The 22433-nt window shown below is 40.0% G+C and overlaps 1 protein-coding gene across 17 annotated transcripts in view; it reads left to right on the top strand.

Moving 5' to 3' along the window:
- The window catches only part of tnika (TRAF2 and NCK interacting kinase a), a 63526-nt gene that overhangs the window by 4388 nt on the left and 36705 nt on the right, over positions 1 to 22433 (top strand). For all 17 annotated transcript variants that reach the window (XM_044142015.1, XM_044142019.1, XM_044142017.1 and 14 more), the window contains exon 2: positions 8183 to 8248. In XM_044142015.1, coding sequence (XP_043997950.1) covers positions 8183 to 8248 — 66 coding nt within the window. The remainder of the gene's footprint in view (positions 1 to 8182; positions 8249 to 22433) is intronic.

Genomic DNA, 22433 nt, shown 5'->3' with positions numbered 1-22433 from the left:
GCTTAACATCATAAAAGTGTGAAACGAGCAATAAACATCACATTTTGTCAAACGTTACCATAAAAATCATCAATGCACATCAAATATGTTGACCAGTGTCCTATTTTCTGCTAATCAAAGGCAACCCTAAACAGGTTGAGTTTAGAGACACTCTGGCGTTTCATCTGTTTTGCTGTCTTTTGGAAGTTTGTTGCAGATTTGTGGTGCATAGAAACTGAATGCCCCTTCTCCATGTTTGGTTCTGGTTCTAGACCCGAGTGGTCTGGAAGGTTTATGCAACAACTACAACAGATCTTGAATGCATTTTGGGAAATGATGTTGAGGAAAGGACGGATGCATAAAGAAATAATGATGTGAGTAGATAAAAAAAAAAAAAAGATTAAGACCAGAGAAAGAAAATGGTAGAGTCTGGTCTCAGGCTAAAGGTGTTGATGTGACCAGTGACTAAAGTAGTCCAAGGCAAAGATCCCTCTTCAGAGCCTCTCTCTTCCCTCTCTTTGTTGCCCAGTAAGGCCACATTCCTCAGCCCCTAACCACAGACGCCATAGTAACAGGGCCACAGCAGTGCCCAAGGCTTACACAGATCTTATTCATGAATAGTCTATATACTGTATGGCAGTTTGTCGCTGAGAAATGCCCCTCTCCCTTCCCATCCTCCCTCCCACGGTGCCTGCCTGCTTGTAGCTGACCTATTTTTTTTTTTTCTTCCTCTCTCAAGTCTGTGATAGAGTTGCATTTTGTTCTCTGCAAGTATAAAATGTTTTAAATGTGTTCTTGGACATATTTGTGCATGGAAAGTATAATTTCTGCTTTTAAAAAAAACAAAACAAAGCACATCAACAAACAGCCGCGCGTTCTGATTTAAAATGAATTCAAGGAGTCAATAACCAACAACATGCTTCAAAGGCCAGTCTATAAAGAGCGTTGTTAAATAACACTGTGCAGTGGTGAATCGCACAAAATGATGCATGGAAACGGCAGAAGGAGAGAGTCGAAGATTAGGAAGAAAAGATGAAGGATGAGCGAGATAAATGGATGGCAGAGGGAGAAAGGCGTGAGATGACAAGTTGGCTGCGATGCGTTCAAGATATGAACAGCCTATGGGTTGTGTAGGAAAAAACGACAACAAAAATCCCCCCAACTATTCTGGATCATGAGTTGTCCTCAGCCTGCTGTAAATCTGTGCTCAAGAACTGACTCCTGGTAATGTGAAGTACATGTCTGGGTAGGAAGCAAAGGGAATTAGGCTACTAGTACATCTTCTTGTCAAGTGGAAGTGGTTTTATATGAGGCATACCCACCCCCAGCACGGCTCCTATCATCCTCTTAGGGTCTCTAATTCAATCCACCCCAATTTCTGAAATGTGTTTTTTCTATAGACATGAACTGTACTCCCCTGTAACTCTAAAGTAGAAACACATAGAGTGCTATAGGTAGGCTGGTATGAAAAAAAATACATATTTTTGTGCTAATAATAGCACAATAATATGCATGTAGCCAAATGTAATACTATTAATAGCCCAATTAATGTGCATCAGTTATTTTTAATACATATTATTTGGGCTATCTATTCTGGTAGCCTACATTCTGCTTCTTAGACATTTTGTTTACAGCTTGCCAGCTCTGCTGTAGTTTTAAAACTGCAGTGGCGTAGAATTAAAAAAAGATAAATAAATCAGTGGTCCGGTTGTAGTAATGGACGCAAATGCAGGCAGGAGGGAGACACAATGATTTTAAAAGTTATCTAATGGCAAAACTTTGAAAAACAGGCAGGAGGAATAGACAGGGAAGACTTCACCAGGAAGCAAAAATGAGACCAAGATTACAGGAAAACAGGAGAGTCTGACAATTAAGGACTGAATAAAAAGAGCATAAATATATTTGGAGGGTGATTATTGGGGCGAGGGTCATCTGAGTCCAATTAGCTAATGTTAAGGGGAAAAACTTAATAAAATGAATGTCTATGCAAGAGTTACAGACGGTAGTTTTGTAGTATGTAAGTGTGATTAATGCTGAGAACCATTATCCCCCGAAAAGTGCCAGGTAGATGTAAAGAATCACAAGGATTGCCATGGATATTTGGAAATACGGCCAAATACGGCACGTTGTTTTTATGCGTGCCACTTCGTATCTTCGCACAACAACAGCCTCACTTTCTTTTAATGAAAGCTTCCGCAAGCTTTGTACCATTATGTTTATTAGTTGTTTTCAAGAAACTTTTACGACTTCATGCCTTAGAGATGAGTGTTGTAGATTATTACCAACTGACGATGTCAGATAACCAGGCGGTGTACAGAATTCAGCCTTCAAATTTAACTCAAGTACAAAACATCCTGTGTATAAGATGGGGGGGGGAATGCAGTTTTCCAAGGCTTTAATTTCACTGCTTAAAAGACTCAAAGTTTACGTTGTCAATATTTATGTCTGTAACTGCATGACAGTGCAGTTATCCTCATACGGAAGCGCATGAAGGGGAACTTTCTCAGTGTTGTGTCTGTCGGTGTCCGTCCCTGCAGTTTTGCGCTGCTGCTGTTTTTTTCTTTTACCTTGAGGACTGTGCTCACTTGTCTCATGTACGTTTTAGTTTGACGTTACAAATTTTAACAGAATGCTCAACTTACAAAAGAGCTGATAAAAAGGCTTCTCAAAGTCTCATACAGACAGGACAGATGTCCAGATCAGAGATTGTGGCAACTAGAAGATATTTGTTTTAACATAAATATCATAAATTAATTTTGAGTGCCAAATGTATTGTTAATTAAATCTCTGCCTCTTTTTTTTTTATTATTCACAAATGTAGTGTCCCCCTTCAAAGCCTTACCTGTGCCTTTTAAAATCAGAGTTGCTGCATTAGGATTTTTTTTTTTAAATAAAAAAGCATATTAAAGAAGAAAATTGTACTAATATTTGCTAATATTTCACATAGAAATAACCATAACCTTGAAGCAATAGAATCTTGTATTAGCGATTAGCTTGATTACTGTGGTTAGCATTAATAATGGTGTTCCCTTCATGTGTTTCTAACTATTGGACATGATCTTAGATGTGAGATTTTCAAAATAATGCCAGCATTTCCATATATAGCACAATCCACCACAGAACCAGGTGAAACAGAGTTACACCTTCAGCTTTCTGTTTTGTGTTTTGCTGAAGTTGCTCCCAACGTGCCACTTCGCATAAAAACAGCCTCACTGTCTTCATATCTGGGTCTTCTCTCACTTCAGTTAAACACGTCCCTGATACTAAAGTTGAGTTTTGTCCGTTCAACTAAGTAAGTCTTATGTATGAGGCATCAGGAAAAAAGATTGGATTTTTGCGTCTGATCACCTGATCACCAACTAGCATACTCTAGACATCCTTACATTTGCAATAAATTGCCTTTCTTAAGAACCCTTCTGTTAAAATTTAGCTAAGAAGAAGCACTATTTATGTTTTTATAAGTTAGTCAAGAACCTGTGATATCTGTGTAATAAAATGTGTGTTTATTACAGGAATATTAGTCATGAATGATTAACCAGGCTCAAGTATTGACCAAGGCTTATTATCAAAATAGGGGAAGTTTCAGTCCACTGTGGGTTTGGTGAATTTTGGCTTACCCCTGGAACAAAATTGATTCATTATTCCCACATCAGGTGTCAGTTGGATGACTGCTCTGTCTTTCTCTTTCCACCCTTATTTACAAGAAACTGTAAACTTATTGTTTAACTGGTTTTCAGCAGCCTGTTTTGACACTCACTATGATTCATTAGCCATGACTCAGTTCATGTGGCAGTCATGTGACCCTTGCAGACAATCGAGGGGAAGCAAATACATGAGGAAAAAAGACAGAAAGAGGAAGGGGGTTTTAATTGTTGCAGCCATAGGCAACTTTAAATAAGAGTTGCACACACACACACGCAAACACACACACACACACGCAAACTAAGGCTGGCACGTGCTGAGAGCTCGTTTTGCAAGTGGCCTATAAATTATGAATGGTACTGTGCTATATTTTCTCCAGCCAGCCTGAGGACGTGTATGAAGTGGAGCAGCAATGGTACATTGTTTCTCATTCTGTGCATTCAGGAGAGGACCTGTAGGTATACATCATGTGTCAATGTCAATACACACACACACACACACACACACACACACACACACACACGCACGCATCCACAGTTACATTTACAGCATACTCTAGGCAATATTCTTTCCTTTTGTTTGTTTTACTCTCCAACTGTTTGTGTGTGTGTGTATCACCGGCAAAGAAAGCAAAGTGCACCTGAAGTCTCCAGGGAATTCCTGTCAAAAATGTGCATGCTGCTCTGAGACTTGATTCAAACTCATGCATACACTTGCAGAGAGGCGAAGGAAGTGAGGGTAGCGAAACGTAGTCGACCTGTGTCAGATGAAGCCCTCATGGCAAGGCAAACAGATTGCAGAAGCTTGATTTCTGCCAGCGCTCCTTGACCGGCTCTACGTTTCGTGCCCACTCTTTCTCGTCGGAACGCTCGCATGGTAGCCCCCCGCAGCCCCTCACCCCCGTCCGCTTTATGTAGGAGTGTGGTTTTATTGGCACACTGCATGATATATGCGTGCAGGTTCCTGGTTTTGAGAGTGTGAACGAGCGAGAGGATGTGCTTGAGACAGAGAGTGAGAGAATGAGTTCGTCGATGTGTGTATGTGAGGAAAAGTGCATAGGGGTTTGTGTTTATAACACACAACAACAAGGCAGAGGTGGGGGTTGGGTAAAAGAACAGGAAAAGGAAGAAGAGAAGGGGAAAAATGCACAAGGCTCTTCGTTCAGAAACAGTTGACAGGTTGACAGGCCTGCTGAGACCCACAGAAACAAATATGCAGAGACCAGGCAAGAGGCAGGAAGATATTGGTAGGCAGAGAGGGATAGAGTAAAAGCCCAAAGATGATCTGCTGAAAAAGGATAAAACAGGCAAACATCTTCAACCTGCTGTGTGAAGTTTTCCTTTAGTATTTGAAACATTGTTGGAAAATACAATTTCCACCCTCCCTCTGGCCATAATTCTACAGTTTCTTCTTTGTGGAAGCAAACAGAGAGCGGCTTGTGATGCCAGCAGACAAGTCATGAATGTGAAGTATATGAAAAAAGAGCAGGATGATGAAAAAAACTTACTGAATAAGAAAGGGACATGTGATAACATTTTTTTTTTAAGCTTTTAACCGGGCAAGAGTTGCTCTGGAGAGTGTTATGCAATATTCTCTATTCAGTTTTGCATGTATTCAAAATGCAGTTGTAAACATTTGTGCGGTTTGTATGGGTGACTGAAGCCTCTCGCTTTGGCCTCCAGTGAAACATTCTCATTTCTGTCACTGTTAATGCTTTCGAATGGAGTTGTCCTGGAGTAAAAGAAACAAAAGCATCAACAAAGCCTGGATACACAACCGTCTCTGCACAAGATTCACAAAACAAGACAGGACTACACAGCTGAGTGCCCGGAGACAGATCTTAGCAAGTTGAGATAGATTGGAGTTACTTTTGATGGAGCAGAGGGGAGGTTATCTGCCTTGATTCTTTCTACTGGTTCACCACGTCACTAAAAACACTCGTTCTAGAGGATGTGTCTGCTGGCTTTCATTAAGATTTAGCCAGCTGTAGCGTTTGTTAGCTTACAGTTGGGGAAGTCCCAGTAGTAACCCAAATATTAGCAGTGGGTGAGTTATTAGTTATCGCAGTGTTTTCGAATGAGTGACACTCGGGCAGCTGATAACACCTGCTGTTGCCAAATAGTGTTGCTACACTGTCTCTGCGATTTGAATCTCTTTTGTAGCCCCAAACATTTCTGAATCCAACTTGTTTCAACATAGACAGGAGTATTGAAGCTTAAAAGGAAAAAAAAAACAAAACAAAAACAAAGTGGTTTTCTGATATATGTGTGTGTGTGGGAGGGGGGGGACTCAACCCTCGGCATCCGGTGTATGATTTTCAAAATAAAAGCTCCTCCAGACTCAATACATAGAACGGACATATTTAATTATTTCTTGCGCGGCCCGGTACCAATTGGTCCACGGACCGGTACCGGTCCGCGGCCCGGTGGTTGGGGACCACTGGTATAGAGGACAATAATATCCCCACACTTTCTTGAAATAAAAACAATGTCCACTCATCTTAGCAGCATGTGAGACGTTGTAGCTGATGTAACAAAAACAGCCATTCTAAATCGATCTAGTAACTGAGAGTATGACATTGGTCACTGAATATTTTATTTGTACTTATTTGTAATGGGCACATTTAAAATGTTAAGTCATTTACTTATCTTTAAATCCCTCGGATATTGAATTCTTTCACAGCGTTATACAGTTTGACAGCTCTAGGGATGAAATGTATGGCATTGCAATGTGTTACACCAAATGTGCCAAGAACACTTAAGAAATTGTGGACTACAAACAATGAAGTTTGCTGTTTACCTCTTAAGTCCATGGCAACATGACTACTTTAAGATGTTGGTGATGCCCAGGATGCAAGGGTATAAAGGGTTTAACGGGTCCAGAGACTTTCTGGGCCCCTCAAACATATTCACTGTTGGAATGAAAAGAGTGTTGGCAGGAGGAACTTGTCCTGGAGTCTGTCAGGAGTGAAAGAGGGCTATGTAGATAAAGCAGGAAGCAACAGAGAGACATAGATGGACATCAGCTGGTTGGAAAACCACAGCCAGAGAAGTGGAACGAGAGGAAAGAAAGGGAGAGAGAAGGAGAGGGCAAATGCCAGCTATTGTTGGAATGCCGTAGCAACATGCAGTGGAGAAGCAGGGGGGAGGTGTGGGTGCAGGCGTGTGTAAATTTGCAGGGGTCAGTGGGTTTCATGCTTTGTCCAAAGTTCTTCCAATTCTGCGTTGGCAACTTAGCGTCTGCAGACTTGAATTATTAGCTAGTGTGGACGCTAGCCTGAAACAACTCGGCACTGCATTTCTAAACAGCAAACACTTGGAGAGTGGGTTGTGCAGGAACCTGCTGCTGAGTGAAAGTAACATTGTTAAAGGCCACCCTGTGGGCTGCCTTCTTAAGAAGACCCAGGATGTTATTACAGGTTGATAGGAAAAGGTGTCCCTGTCATTTTAGCTCTTCCTTAAACAAGCGGAATGACAAAAGATTTGGGCTTTTGTCAGAGTTACAATAAAACCAGGTCAGGTAAGCTGATAGAAATGAGATTACTGAATTATGATGAGAAGAGGTGGAATTGAGCTATACAAACGCTGAATCTGACACCTTGGGTGTTTTCCCATTGATTTCACGACTATTTGGGTTCCTGGAAGGTACTTTTCTTCCTTTGTTTCTGGAATAGTGGGTTTATCAGAGCATATGATGTAACAACTTTGAGCCTGGATTCTTGCGTTGATTAAAGTATTTTGATAACTTGAAATTAGCTGCCTTCTAGCATAGATTCGGTTCCCTGTGATTATTGTTGAGTTTGTTAGTGTGGTAACATTTTTTTAACTGGTACTGAAAACATGAGCAGAATGAATTTCTGAAAATGTCACAGTAAAATATGTGAAAAGTATTCTGTTTATATTGACAGGACTATAAAACCAATAAAAGACCATCTTTGCAAGAATATGCTCCAAACCATATCCTCTCCTTATGATACATAACATTCTGAAGGAAACGGTGAGCTATTGCCCACCGGAGAATACAATTCAAAAAGAGAAAAGGCAACTTTTGCCTTCTGTCACACACACACACACACACACACCCACACAAAACAACACATCTATTGAAGACATGTGCTGATCAGGCCCTTCCTGGCTGACAGATTTCTGATCATCTTTGAGGTCTGATCTGAATGTTTACATTTGGACCAATTTCATCTTTTTTTTTAAAAAAGGCTTTTAAGCTAAAACACGAGTCGTTGTTTCTCTATTAAACCTTGAAGTTTATAATCTGACTAAAAAGGAATGGAATATTTTGTATTCGCATTCTACTGCAAAATTATTCATACCTTTGGCAGCTTGATGTCTTTGAGGTCTCTACCAGATTCAAGTCCGGGTTGTAGAGGTTGTAGAGCCGGCTGATTTTAATTTATATGCATAAATTTATATAATATACATGTGGGCACTGTACTTTTTGCCATTTGGTTTTGTTAAACTAAGCAACTTTCTCAAACACTTAAGAGTTTGCTTTACTGAATCTTCAAAATTGTAATCCTTCCACTGTGTTTCCTTTGCATTTGCAGGATCCTTCGGGCATCTTTGACCTGGTTGAGCTGGTAGGAAATGGCACCTACGGCCAGGTGTACAAGGTAAGATGTCGAGTCCATCTTTTTTTTTTTTTTTACCAGATTTTTTTCATTTTATCAACTTCAATGCATTCTGCTGGAATGAAAAGCAGAAATGCGACTGGAGGAAATGGCGTACAGGAAAAAAACACTAGACCTAAAAGCAAGCTTGAGAGAAATTGAGCGTGTGTAAATAAGTAGAGGCTGATTCTTTTTTTTAGGAAATCTCTCCCTTCTGCTTTTGTTCATTTTACACACCTGTTTCCTTCTACGTCTTAGCAGTAACCATCTAGCATTCACACTTCTAAGTGAAATCTTTGAAAAGAGAAAGAGGTAAAAGTGAAGCACATGCGTACGTTGCTTTGCAGTTGTGACATCAATGTGGTTTGAGCAACGCTGTTGTCAGATGGACTCAGTTGTTTTCCCACCATAGCAGAAATATTACTGTCTGTGTTACTGTCTGAAGTTCCCCTTCCCACCCGCACCCCCACCGCAGCCTGTCAGTCTGGCTGCCTTTTTCTGCTTCACCGCAGGAGGTGGCACCAGGCCGCTTTATGCCCCCTTGCTGTAATAAACATGCTCTTTTAACCGGAGGGCTGCCACTGATACAGGTGTGCCCCTGTGAGTGCAGGCAGTGTGCGTATGCAAGAAGCGCTGGTTAATAGACCAGAGCGTCAAGGTCAGGCGGTGATGGAAAGGAGCTGTTGCTACAGTTGACTGGACTGAATGTAAGGTCAGACAGGGGTCAGACATTCATCTTGACACTTCTGGAAATAATCCGGCCCCCTCACATGTGCGTGTAGGTTTGCGACGTACAGGATGTGGAGCAAAACACAGAGAGAGCATGAAAAAAAAAAAAGAGAGAGAAAAGTGCAACCAATTATGACTGATATGATTTCTGGTTGAAAGCTCACTTATTAGTCCCTCACACTACTGAACCACTGACTCATCTAGTGGCCTGTTGGGTTTCAGGGCCACAGTCTGATCCACACGACTGGGTGACTGAATGGTACAGAATGTAAAGACTGTGGAGTAAGCTGTGGTCTTATGGTTACTAAGCTAAAAAAAACAACAAAAAGAATCCTCCTCAGTTGGTGTTATAAAAATAGCTTACATTTCTTAATAGCACACTATCAGTGAGCAGGAAATGTTTTACATCTCAGTTGAATTAATAAGACAGAATCGAAGGAAACTTTGTTTAACGTAAGAAATGCAAGAAAATCTCGGTTTGGAAAGCTTAGGAGTTGAAGTATTGCCACGTGTTAATCTTGTGTGCTTGTCTTGGTGCTTGCAAATTGTTGGCCAAATTGATATGAAGGCTAGAGGTAATTAAGAAGTGTGCCCATGCATGTACAGCTGTTTGCAAAAGTATTCATCATTCTTGAACAGTTCACCATTTTGTGACAGTGCAACTACAAATGTACTTTAGTGGAGTTTTATGTGATGAAGCAACACAGAGTAAAGTATAATAGAGAACTTGAAGGGAAACCTTACAGCCAATCAGCGGTAAGGAAAATGAATGGTGCTCCTGGTGCTGCTTTGCCACTGCCAGCCAATAGCTCATCTAGTAGCATTATGTCCAGGTACCTGAGCTTTGCAAGCTGCTTTTTCTTTTCAAAAAATCACAATCGGGCAGATTATCTGTGAATAATGAGCTAAATTTGATGGGAAAATATACAAATAGGTGAATTTGTGAGTAGTGAACCTTGAATAGTTGGGGGTCTGGCGGTCTTTTCTTACTGTAACTCTGGTCAAGCTGCGGAAATACACACAGATCAGGATCTGGGAATCTGTTGACATGATAACTATTAGTAATTTGTTTCATAGAGTCTTGCTTTCCAGAAGTGTGGCAAGAAGGAATCGATTGGTGAAAGAAGCAGTCTCCAGTCAAGAAGGGAACATAGTAAACGTGGAGAAAGGGGACTCGGTCTGATGCACATAGACCAAAAATACACATTTTTGCAATACTCTGTGTGTGTGTGTGTGTGTGTGTGTGTGTGGTGGAAAGCTGAGGTGTTCAATATCCTTACACGTCACATTTCTGTACTGCTTTGTGTTGGTTCATCACTTCTGACCCCAGTGAAACGCATTTAAGTTTACAGAAACTGAATAACGATTATGGCTGGTTTTGCAAGTCCCTATATATGACTTTATGGCAAAATATGATGTGTGTGAATGACTTGGAGGTGTTGTGCTCTGATATGTCTGTGTGCATATAAAGCATTTTGATATTTTCTCTTCTATATTTTCAACTATATGCATGATTTCTTTCCTATCACGCTACATATTGTTGCAATATTCATGAAAAACCTAATGGAACATCATTTTTTGAGCATTAGCTACAGTTGTATTTATTTAAGTATGCTGACATTTTAATCAGCAGTTTTTTTTGTGTGTGTGTTTTTTGCTACCTACCACCATATTGACATTTAAATTAGCCTGGATAATATGATTAAAAGGTAAAACTCGACCCCCAAGAGGCTGGCATTTTTGACATTTAATTTAAACTTACAGAAAAATAAATCAAGGTGCAGTTTTTTTAAATCTTTTTATTTTTTTTTAGAAAGATGACTAATGCTTCTCCTAATCCCTCTGCAGAATTAGGTTTGTGTTAGATATGCAGGGTCACCCAATAACGCTTTCTTTTTGTCCTTACATGTTTCTCTAATGGTCGGCAATGCGTTTAATCTTTCTGGTGATATGCAGTCGCTGTGCCTCTGTGTGCCTGGGAGAGAGAGATAACAGTTTTATCAACCTTTCCATTACTCCGTCTCGTTAAATGATACACATCGGCTCTTCTGAGCTCTTTATTTGCTGTGTTACGTTTGCACGTAGAATTTTGTTTATTACATATTTCCCGTCAGTAAATATATTTGTAACGGCGGTTGGTGATAGGTGAGTAGCTGCAGTGAAAAGATCATCTTAGCTCCACTCCTTCTCTCTCTCTCTCTCCATGTTAGTCTTGTTTCCTTCCTCTCCCTCCTCTGGCTGCTCATCCATATCAGTTTTCATTATTCTTATTATTGTGCAGGCTCATTGTTTTGTCTCATTTCCTTCTTTTGCAAGTGATCTGGGCTTAAGGTGAGCAGCATGAGCCTGTATGTGTGTGTGTGTGTATATATATATATATATATATATATATATATATATATATATATATATATATATATATATATATATATATATATATATATATATATATATATATATATATATCTTCTGCTGGCTGCCTTAAAAGGACCATAAATAGAGAACATGGGTATTGCTGAATATTTAAACACTTTATCTCTCCACTTCCCTTCTTCCCCATCTACCACTCTCATTTCCTTCCTTTAGCCTTTTCTCTGTTGTCACTTTTGTCACTTGCCTTTCCATCGCTCCCTTATCAGTATTTCCTCTTTTCATTTTGCAACATTCATCCTTTTCCTGCTCTGGGTTAAGTTAGATTTTCTTACTTGTACTTTTGTTCTATTTTTTTTTTTCTTTCTACTGTCTCTGAATATTTATAGGAGCTCGAGGGTAACGGGCATCTCCAAAGTGAGAAACCTGCTCAGAAGACTTCATAATGAATGACTGAGGGAAAGAGGCATCATTCCTGGCCTAGATTTTGGAGCACATACTGACTGTCCGGTTAAAGAGACTTGATTTTTCATTCCTTTTGCCATCTCAGTGGCCATTTTTAAATTTTTTAAATAGACTGTGGTACTCCCGCTGTGTTTCTCCTTTTCCCTTAGTCCCTATTTTGCACTCTAAAATCCACTTCAAAGCTGTTTTGTTGTTTTAATCTCCTTTATCTGCTGGAAATCATTCTGTAAAGTACCATGGGCTATTTTTCTCTTTGTTTGTCTGCCAAATCTTTCTCCTTCACACAGTAACACACACAATACATGCACCGTGTAGGGGGACTGTGGAGAGACTGGTTGGTCCTAAAATAGGAATAGAGCAATCATTCATTACTTTTATTTTCATTTAGCCACGGTTCTACTTCAGACTAAGCAGGGGGTCCCCAAAGTCGGTCCTCGAGGGCCGGCATCCTGCATGTTTTAGTTCTCTCCCTGGTTTAACGCACCTGGATCAAATCATGGCTAGTTAGAAGGCCTAAGAAGAACACTGACATGCTGAAAAGGTTGTTGGTGCCACCAGGGAGAGAACAAAAACATGCAGGATGCCGGCCCTTGAGGACCGACTTTGGGGACCCCTGGACTAATGTAAGGCCCTACGGTGTCTTGCAAGAGGATCAGATGTTTAGAAACTTAGCTTTTTTTACATTTTGGTCACATTACAGTCTGAAAAGCATGGCATGCATTGCAGTCAGTCCTGTTGAGTCAATGCATCTCAAACCACATTTAGCTACAGTTACATTTCTGATTCTCAGTAGCTCAAGCTCAGGCAGATTAGCTGTCTGTGAGTGTGTGGACATTCATTTTTGAATTCTTGCAAATTATGAATTTAAATTTAGATCCTATATCATTCGAGCATATGAATGTGCTTCAATCTAAACCATTCCATAAGCGTTCTGGCTGCAGGTGCCCTGCTGGAGGAAGAACTCCAGGCTCAAGAGTTCCTGTTCCATTCAGAACGGGAGTGCGTTGGGACGCCAGCTTCCTGTCTTGCTTAATGTTGATGAGCAAGACAGTTAACCGCTGGTTATACACCAAAGTGCAGCATTTAAGGAGTTTTTTTTATTATGTCAATTCTCTTGCTGTGAGAGGTTAGGTTAGGTGACTCTTACTGTAACTGCGGTCTGAAAGTTTTGAGTTGCGTCTGTCGCTAGAAAAGCGTCACAGAACTACAGGCTCTTTGCCAACAAAAGTCATACACTTCAAAGAAGTGACCCAACTTGATGTTCCCCTTTCTTTCCTCAAGCTTAAACTCGTGTCGTACACATTTCTTGATATTAGACGCAACAGCGCTTGTGAAACCAAGGTATGCCTTGGTACCGGTAGCAGCCACAAGCTAGGCTAAGGTTATAGAGATTTTCTTGTTCCAACGAGCTTGATTCAAAGAACTGGATGAATTTCTTAGTATAGTAAGAAGTTCTTCTGGTACCTCTCAGTTGTATTGCAGCATTAAAACGTGCCAGAGGCCAATAAAATAATGCACGTCATAATTTAATGTTTGTTATTAAGTTTTGCTAATTGATAAAATGCAATGTTTTCATTAGAACGGTAATGCTGACTTTTTAAGTAGCGAATACCATAATTTATGGTAATTACATCGCTCCTGAAATATCCTCTTAACCTAAATGGCGCTCTACTTGAAAGAAGAGCCAGCTAATATTATATAAACCCGAGGTAGTGTAATAAAAGGCCAACATGCAAATAAATGATGGATGCATTGTTATTAAAGGTAATAAAATTACTCTAAGAGGGTCTCAGCTGTGCAGCCTGCAGGCAACAGGGTTATGTTATGTTCTTATGTAAATACACAGTAATTCTGTTTGTTTCCTTTTTGCAATGCAGTTGCTCGCTTGCAGAGGTTTACGTTGTGAATCCGCCATTGCTTCGTTCTCATTGTTTGCCTTCAGACACGCAGAGTTCAATCTCTGGAGTCCTTACAGATGAAGTGTGAACCCTGACTGAGGTGGATGTTGCTCATTACGGTGGAAACAGCAGATGGGCTTGTTCTGTTCATGGATATGTAGACACACTCACACCTGGCTGTGCGTTCATTAACCCATATACGTGCTGCGTGTTCCCCAAGGGCACGCGCCCCACTTACCCAGATGCCTCCCACCCAGACCGGAGTCAATTAGCCATGCCTTGAACCAATAACAATCTCTTTTTCTTTGTTTTTGTTTTTTTTTCTTCTTCTAATTTTCTAGAGGTGTGCTATGAATTGAACTCCATCACAATATCACTGGGTGCATTATTGCGATTACAAAGTGCAGCTTGAATGCAGGATTTTGTGGAATGTTATATTTCAAATGGCCTACATGTAAATATTTAATACTGCTAATATTTTGGGTCTGTTGGACAGACTTTGATGCCCACACCTGATGCATGTTTTTGTGAATAAGATGCTAAAGTTCACAAAAAGTGTTGGGAACATTGTGACAAAGAAGAAGAAGGAAAGGCATAAAAAAGTATGTGATTTGTGAATATCATCATTACAATACTTGGCAATAGTGCTGCAAATTCATGTATTCCTTTCATCATTCAGTCCCATCGTGTCGTCTTTATACAGTGTCTCCCCAGATGAACCTGGAACTCTCCAACTAATGCACATCATTAAAAACTGCTCTGCTGAGGCTTTCTTCTTTCTAACTGAACAAATTATTGCCATTTGATATTTTATTCAATAACACACATCAGTACTGAATCTCTCTATTATCCCTTATTGCCCCTGTAATCTCATTTTTGAGCCTCTTTTGTCTCTTGTTTTTGCCCCCACCCCTCACTCCCCCTTCCTTCTCTCTGCATTACCTGAAGTGCTTCTTCTACTCATGACTCTCATCCTTCTCCACAACCTTGTTCATCTTCCCCCTCCTATCACTTTCTTACCTTCAGCATGCACAGTAAATCAGTTTGGCTGTTCATTTGACCTCTGGAGGTGCTGAAGCATGATACCTCTGTGCTGAACCTGCCTGTTTGATGCAACTTTCCCCTCCTCCCCTTCCTGCTTTCTCCTCCTCCAACTTATGTAGCACTCCCTCATGTCAGGAAGCCCTGATTCTCTTTTTCTGTCTCGGACCAGTCCCACTGTATGCTTCAGTGTCGCAGAAAGGGCAGACTTTGTTTCCTTTTGAGAACTTGCAGGAAGTGTTATTTACACACATTGACACATTGAGTCGGTAATCCAGTGCAAGAGGAATCGATCATTGGTTTGTTTATTTTCTAAACGGGCATTAATCATACACCCCTCTGCCAACAATACAGGATTTTTTTTTTTTTTTTTTTTGCTTTCCGAACATTTTAATTCTAAAGAAAAGTGCAGAAGTTTAAGCATCGTGTCAATGGCTGCATGCATGAGTCTGACCATAAAATGTCAAAACAAACAAAGTCAGTTTTAGGAAACTGCAAGCACATATGAAAGTTTAAACTTTGCTAAGATCAGAACTATTTGTTCCAAAATGTCTGGCGCTCTCAGCTGATCAGCACGAGGATGTTCCACCTTGCATGAACTGAAATGGAGCAACTCTGATACTAGCAAACAACAGTTAGTGGTCATGTAGCTTCACCACTAAGAACGCGTTAGCTCATCCAGATTCAAACAAAAATATTTATTTTAGTACCTTTAAGAATAGATTTCCCTGTCTGAAATTAAAATGAGCCTAAAATGTAACCAGTAAAGTAACTTCTTTGTGGCTTCCTTTTAAAAGACTATGGAGTTGGCATTCCTCTTTGAGAAAATGAAAGGCTTTGTGCCAGTTTTTCATCTGTACTGACCAGTAAGATGGTCATAGAGTAAAGTTTGAAGAATATATTAACCTGTGACCTCATTCTTCTGCTAAACTCCACTGCCTTCACTCCTTGCCTGCAGCAGACTTGTGTAACCTAAGAACTGAAGTTAGGTGCGTAGGCAACTTAGTAAAAATCTACTAGTTCTGATTGTTTGGACACGAGCCTCTAGTTTTACTTGGTTTAAAAAAGTAGAGCCAGAGGAATTAATAGTTTTGAATCAAGTCCTTTGTTCAAAATTGACAACAAAAGAGACTTTATCTGTGTACGTTTTTCAATTATTAGAAAAAACATCTTTATTAAACATGAGGGGTTTTTTTTAAGACACCAGATTCTGCAGCTGTTTTAATGGATTTGACAACACAGGTTACAGTGGGTCTGCTCATGCATGTGTGATTCACTTAAAATAATGTGGATCACACTCAATAATAGTACCCATCACAAATGAGCTTTGCGCACACTCATCCCGCAAGATTGGATCCAGTTAGTGCCATTGTGTTTCCATCACATCAGGGATACATTATCATTTAGCTATTTTGGGATCTTACAGTCACAGTATGTGTATCCACACTCGCCACTTAGCAAGTTTATGGTCTAGTCCAACTTTTTTTCTGTCCCAGTAAAGATCATCGAAATCTATACTTACAATCACAGTGTCATGCTTTTGTGTTGGTTACTTCTTTGTCTCAAATTAAGCTGTTTAGTGTGTGTTTTTGGCTATTTAGCACCCAGACCACTCTCCCTGAGCCCAGATTAGTCTGTTTCCTGATATTATATTATTTTATGTGCTTGTTTGTTAGCATCTTTTTCTTTCAGCAAGTGTTGATGAGTGGATAGGTTCCCCAGTGCATCAGCCTTAGTTTGATAATATATATATATTTTTATCTTTAATCACCTTTTTCTACCTTTTTCCATTTTTTTTATGTCTATCTGCACGCATATTGCCCCACTTTTTAAAGTGTGTCTCCTACATTCTCTTTAGTCTCAGTCCCTCCTTTCGCCTCCCTCCTCATCTTTCAGCATGAGAGCAGCCGCGGGGTGCTTCTATATTTCCCAGATACTGCTGAAGTAGATTGGAATCGAGGCCTTTGCCATTTTTATTTACTGCTTCGCTGATTCCATTTGTGCATGTGCCGTTGGTATTGGAGTGTTTTGGCGCGCACGGATGCTGAATCACTGCATGTGTTTGAACTCCGGCGAGGTGTGTCGAGGAGTATTGCCTCTGTATTTCTTCAGAGTTCTGCGTTGTTGGTTAGCCATAAAACGTGGCTTTTGTTGCGCATCAAATGCTCCAAAACCCTCAGCGACACCGTCTGCGATCGTAAACCAAGACTGAGGAAGCGGTGGTTGTTGTTATGAGCATTGGAAACGAAAAGACTAGTTCTCTGCAGAGACCCACTTCTCCCCCCTATAATGCATGGCGACGGGTCCTGTGGCAGGGCGGCGATTCCCAGACGTTCAGTCAGTTCCTGCTGTTTGTGAATGGCAGTGTGGATTACCAGAAGGGCACAGATTGGGATTACTGGGTGACCCATTTCCCTTTCTACAAAACAAGAGGAATACAATCAGGCACCCTGCTGCATTTCTAGAGGGCTTGCATTAACATATCTTTTTTGATTTATTCTCTTCTCTAGTGGTTCACAAATATTTCAGCTCTCTATCCACAAAAGAACAATAACAAGAGACTTTGACCGACACTGGTTGAAAGCTACAAATATTTCTACTATTCATTTTAATAGGACAAAATGACAAAACAATAACCGTTAGAGGTATGTGTCTAATCTGCGTGTTAACATCAAAATAACAGCAAATATCTTTCAAATTTAAAGCTACCTCAAAATACAGTTAATAATTATATAAATTTAGGTTTTTCCTCTTTTTGTTATGGCAAGAATAATGTCAGAATTTTATATTTGGTTTGATTTCTGGAGATTTTCTCAAGTATCCACATTTTTATTGAAGGGAGCCTGTGGTGATTTCGGGAATCTGTTGACTGCACTGATTGCAAAATGCAGGTTCCGAGCAGCGATAAGTTCTTTATACAATGTTTTAAAGAAACTAATAACCAAAACTCCCTGTCTTCGCCTCTCCAAATTACAAAGAAACGCATGCAACATGTGAAGTGGAAAATAAAACCTATCTGATGGGAACTGTGGGAACACTCATAGGAAAGTATTTGTTCCTAGAAGGAAAAGTTTCCAATTAGGCAGCCAAACTGTCAAATGCTGCATGTGTCTGTGTTCAACACGTAAACAGGTACAGAGCAGCCTTTCACCACAGGAAGATGTTAACCAGAAGTGTGAAGCCTCACAGATTACTGTTGCTTCTCTTGTAACAAGCAGAGTGAGCAGCACAGTGTTGCAAAAAAGGTTTTCACAGTTTAAGGCACAGACTTTGTTTAGTGGTTTAAGTAGGTGTGATATTTCGTTGACAAAGCTATATTCAGAACATAATTTGAATTCATTTCCGGGCCGGCATTATACTTTGTCAGCACTTTAAACCGATTTTAGACTCCTCCAGTTGAGTACGATCACATCTAAAAGATGAAATATGTGGATAAGAGAGATACCATGATTTTCAATCTTTACAATCATGGTGGTAATCTTTTAATTTAACACCATGTTACTTTTGAAGTACTGTTAATGTTAATGTCTTGTAGTGGCCTCAGATTTATTCCAAAACTCATTCTGTTTCTACTAAAGAATCTAAAGATCAGGGAGATTGCAAGTAGGACTGCTAACCTCAGAGACCTGAAGCTCATCACCAACAATAAATGATCAAAAACAAAATGGAAACAATTATAAGTATGCAACCATAAGTCAACAAGTATAAGTGTCTGTTCCAATGACAATAAAGAATTTGCCACTGATTATTGAGAAGGGTAGAAATACTTTTTCACATGTCTTGTTCAACTAAAACTGTTTTCCTTTGTCTTATTGTCCTTTGAGAGCTTTGTCAAGCTTACTCTTAAAGTTAAGCATCAGATTTATTATGAAACTCACTCTCTCTGCATTTCAGTGGTTCTAATTGACCTTGCATATCTACAACATTTGCTCTTTGCAGTGGGAAGTGAAGCTGACTCCTCCACTCTTCACCCGGTGCCCTCTTCTTAACATAGACTCACAAATCAAGACAATAGTCACTTATACCCCTGTCCTTTTCTCTTTTGTGAATGTGTGCTTAAGGGCACATATTAGTGAGTTCATGTACGTATATTTAAGTGTCCTGCCCATTGTGATCCGGCGAGCAGGGGACTGTTGCTAGGCTACAAGAGGAAGTGTCCTGCATAGTCAATGTGTCCAATGGGGGTGTGGATGTAATTGACTTGGCAAGGGCAGTGATACGAACACAAAGAAACAAAAATCTAAGCATTCTTTAAATGCCTTGTATTCTCAGTGTCAGAGACTCACTGATACCTTCGGGATCAAGATGTACACCGGCGGATTAAATTACACAAGCGTTCGCCAGGTCTGTCTCTTAGAAACGTGACTGACAGATTCCCTTTGCTGTGCAATAGTGAATTTGTGCTTTGAACGTTCAGCAAACCGGACTCACCAGAAGCTCCAAAAAGAATCACCACACGCAGTGACCATTTCTTCAGCCTGAAATACACGGGCTAGGTGCTCTCACGGCCTTTTGTGGGTTTTTAGTTTTGCTTTGCAGAGACATTTAATTAAATTCACATGCAGATGGTAATTACTGTAAGAATATATACTTGTGGTATTCACGCACCTCCTCCAGTAAAAGACAACTCAAGAGATAGAGATGAGACGATGCGTGATCCACAGTCGTCATGTCTGAACTGCAATTAGTTTTCTGTCTATTACAGCAAATATGAGAATCTCATTAAGTGCAGGTTGCACTACTGAAGTAAAAGTGCTATTTATTTCCGTCTCAGGATTTGAAAATTAATACATTTTTGTATTTGTCTACACACGCACGCACACAGAGTTGATATTCTTTGGTTTTTGTAAAGCTGCGACCTGTTGTTCCCAAAGTGTGGGGCGCGCCCCCTGGGGGGGGCACAGTGCCATTGAACCGGGGGCGCGGGAAGCGGTATGGAAAAAAATAAAAACCGTTACACAAAAGTGTTTCACTGTAAAGATGGTTTTTAGTGTGTTTTGTTGCAACCTGAAGTGTGAAATAAACTTCAGTGGAGTTTGAAAACAAATTGAACGATGTGTGTACCCAGTTGATTTTTATTTTTTTTTGTCTTTTTTGGGGGGAATTTTATTGTAATCCATGAGAGGGCCCAGAAGAAAATCTTTGGGAACCACTGGCCTATATTTTCAGACACATATTTTTATTAGTCGGTTATTTCATGACTCCAGTGGTAAAAATGATGGTTCAACGATGGTTGCAAATGTTACTTTTGCAGGTCAAACAGCAAAAGTAACAAATTCAAACCTACTGAGATTTTTCCATCACTGGCTACATTTTATCATTGTTGCAAACATCAAATTTCTTGTCATCTGTTTTACTGATAACAATAAATGACATTATTACGCTTCGCTGAAAGGCAGTTTGCCTCAAGTAAAGTATGCTTCTTTTTTTTTTCTTTTTACAAGCAAAATGTTTAAAACTCCATCACGGGAGATGTTTGTTCCATTTTTTAGAATTTAGTTTAAGTCAAATTGATCTGAAGCAATGTTATCACAACTACTTCATTAAAAGGTAGTCTGGTGGCCTAAACATGGCTGGTCTCAGAGCTCCTTGTGGATGTGCCTGTGACTGCTGCTGACACCTTTGGCCAAAATATCAAGAACAGGAGGAAAGTGACTGTGTGAACATTTAAAGAATGGTGTATCTTCATTTTAAAGGGCATCATTACTGGAATAATGACCTTTAAGGTATCTTACATGGGGTTTCTTGTTTTGCTCTGAGTGCATGCTACGATCCACATGAGTGCATTGTGGTTTACAGAGTGCTTTAGATGCATTAGAGGAAGCAAAGTGGAGGGGATGCAACGAGCCTTCAGTTCGTGTCGGATTCGCCTTCCGAGCTCAAAGCAGAATGCTGCTCCTCTGGCATTAACTTTCAGCTCAATCATGTTCTTGTAAGACCTGCTTTTCACAGGCCACTGGGCCATGCTGGGAGCCATGAAAGTGACGAAAGATGGAAAATACGAGGAGCGAAGAGAGGGGGAAAAAAAAACCAGGCGAGACGTTGTGAGATCTAATGAAAAGGCATAAAGAGGAGATTGTGGGGAGCTAAGAGGGTTTAGATAATGAGAGTGCAAATCAGAGGGACAAGAGAGGGAAGGAGAGCGAGGAAGAGAGGCAGAGGGGGGAAAATGCGGATCTAGGTCAGAGAAGCAACACTGTCAACGAACTAGTGGAGGAAAGGATGGGCTGGCCTGTGAGATTTAATGCCGATTGGTCTGAATGGGATAGATCAGAGCAAGTGGGTCCATCCCTATGAGAAAACGCAAAAAGGATGACAGCAGTAAGTGTGAAATCCATTTTTATAATTCATCATTAGAGCTGCATCTATCTTCATTTCTTATTTAAGGAATCGCATAAATAAATGTATGACAATATATCCACAAGGAGCTTTTAGCATCTCAGGTTTTTGGTATAAGTGATTTGAAGATGTCCTCATTTAAGGGATGAAAATGGGCAAATTGAGGTTTAGTTTTAAAAATGATCACTAGGTAGAAGGATTTTTCAGTTTTGCATTTCCAAATGCACTTCCTGTTGACTCTTGTTCTGCTGTCATTCCTGCTCTGTCGCGTTGTCACACCAACAGAAACACCTTGTGAGGTTGAGGTTGTGTAAGCAAAATCTACCATCTTAATCAATTTACCGCTACTCTAGTTAGTATGTTGTGTTTACTGGTATCAAAAAGTCAGTAAAGATACTAAAGGTGTGTTTTTCGTGTGTGTGTGTGTGTGTGTGACTGAGTCTGTAATTTTTTCCGTTACTCCAGCTGTTGCCAGTATCAAAGATCCTTTCTGAGCGTCGACGGCGTGACAATATTTCTCTGTGAATCTGTCTGGCCTGTTATTGAGAAGTAATTTTTTCTTCTACCCCACTCTGAAGAAGTTTGTCAAATTTTGGCCATTTTTAAATTAATCTGTTTGGAAAGACAAAGTACTGATGTTGAATTGAACTTTTTCAATTGCATGAACAACCCTCATACTAGAACCATGTCCAAGCAATTATCATCAGAGGAAGTTGTAGTTTGCTTAATGTTGTTTTTTTCTACAATTGGTTATGGAGAAAGTTGCACCCCTGATTTACACTCAGACTCCTGAACACATCGTGTTGCTATTAAGAAAATGTTACATGAATAGAAGCAAAGGACAATTTAATAGAAAACCCCCTTTCCAAACCTGAAAAATAAATAAATGTGCATCTTCACATTGGAATCAATTTGGGAGGATGGTAGCTAAAGCAATTTGGTTGCTGTTAATGACATGTTAATAGTAACTCTACAAGAAAGCCATTTTCAATACTGATCTCTAATAAACTCTTTAAGTTTAAACAGCAAACTTGATTAAAGTGGTGTGTTTGCTACTGTCAAAATATGTGGCAAGTCGGTTTTAGTTGGTTGAGGACTATCAATAAAATCTCGGGCGTGTAAGCAGTTGACGGGTGCTGAAGGGCGGATTCCACCACAAAGACAAGCTGGCAGGTAGAGAGGCATGGATTCACAGAGAACAGGTTTGATGAAGCTCATGACAGGTTGCCAGGTTTATTTGGCTCTGCCATTGACAGTATAATGACAGATTGATTGAACACCTTTTAAAAAAAATAAGGTGCAGGTATAATGGCTGCATTGAGGCAGCCATGCCAAGAAAATAACAA

The sequence above is a fragment of the Gambusia affinis genome, linkage group LG16 (genome assembly GCF_019740435.1).
Source record: "Gambusia affinis linkage group LG16, SWU_Gaff_1.0, whole genome shotgun sequence".
Lineage (NCBI taxonomy): Eukaryota > Metazoa > Chordata > Actinopteri > Cyprinodontiformes > Poeciliidae > Gambusia > Gambusia affinis.
Note: the sequence above shows the minus strand (reverse complement) of the source record. Positions and strands in the feature narration are given on the sequence as shown.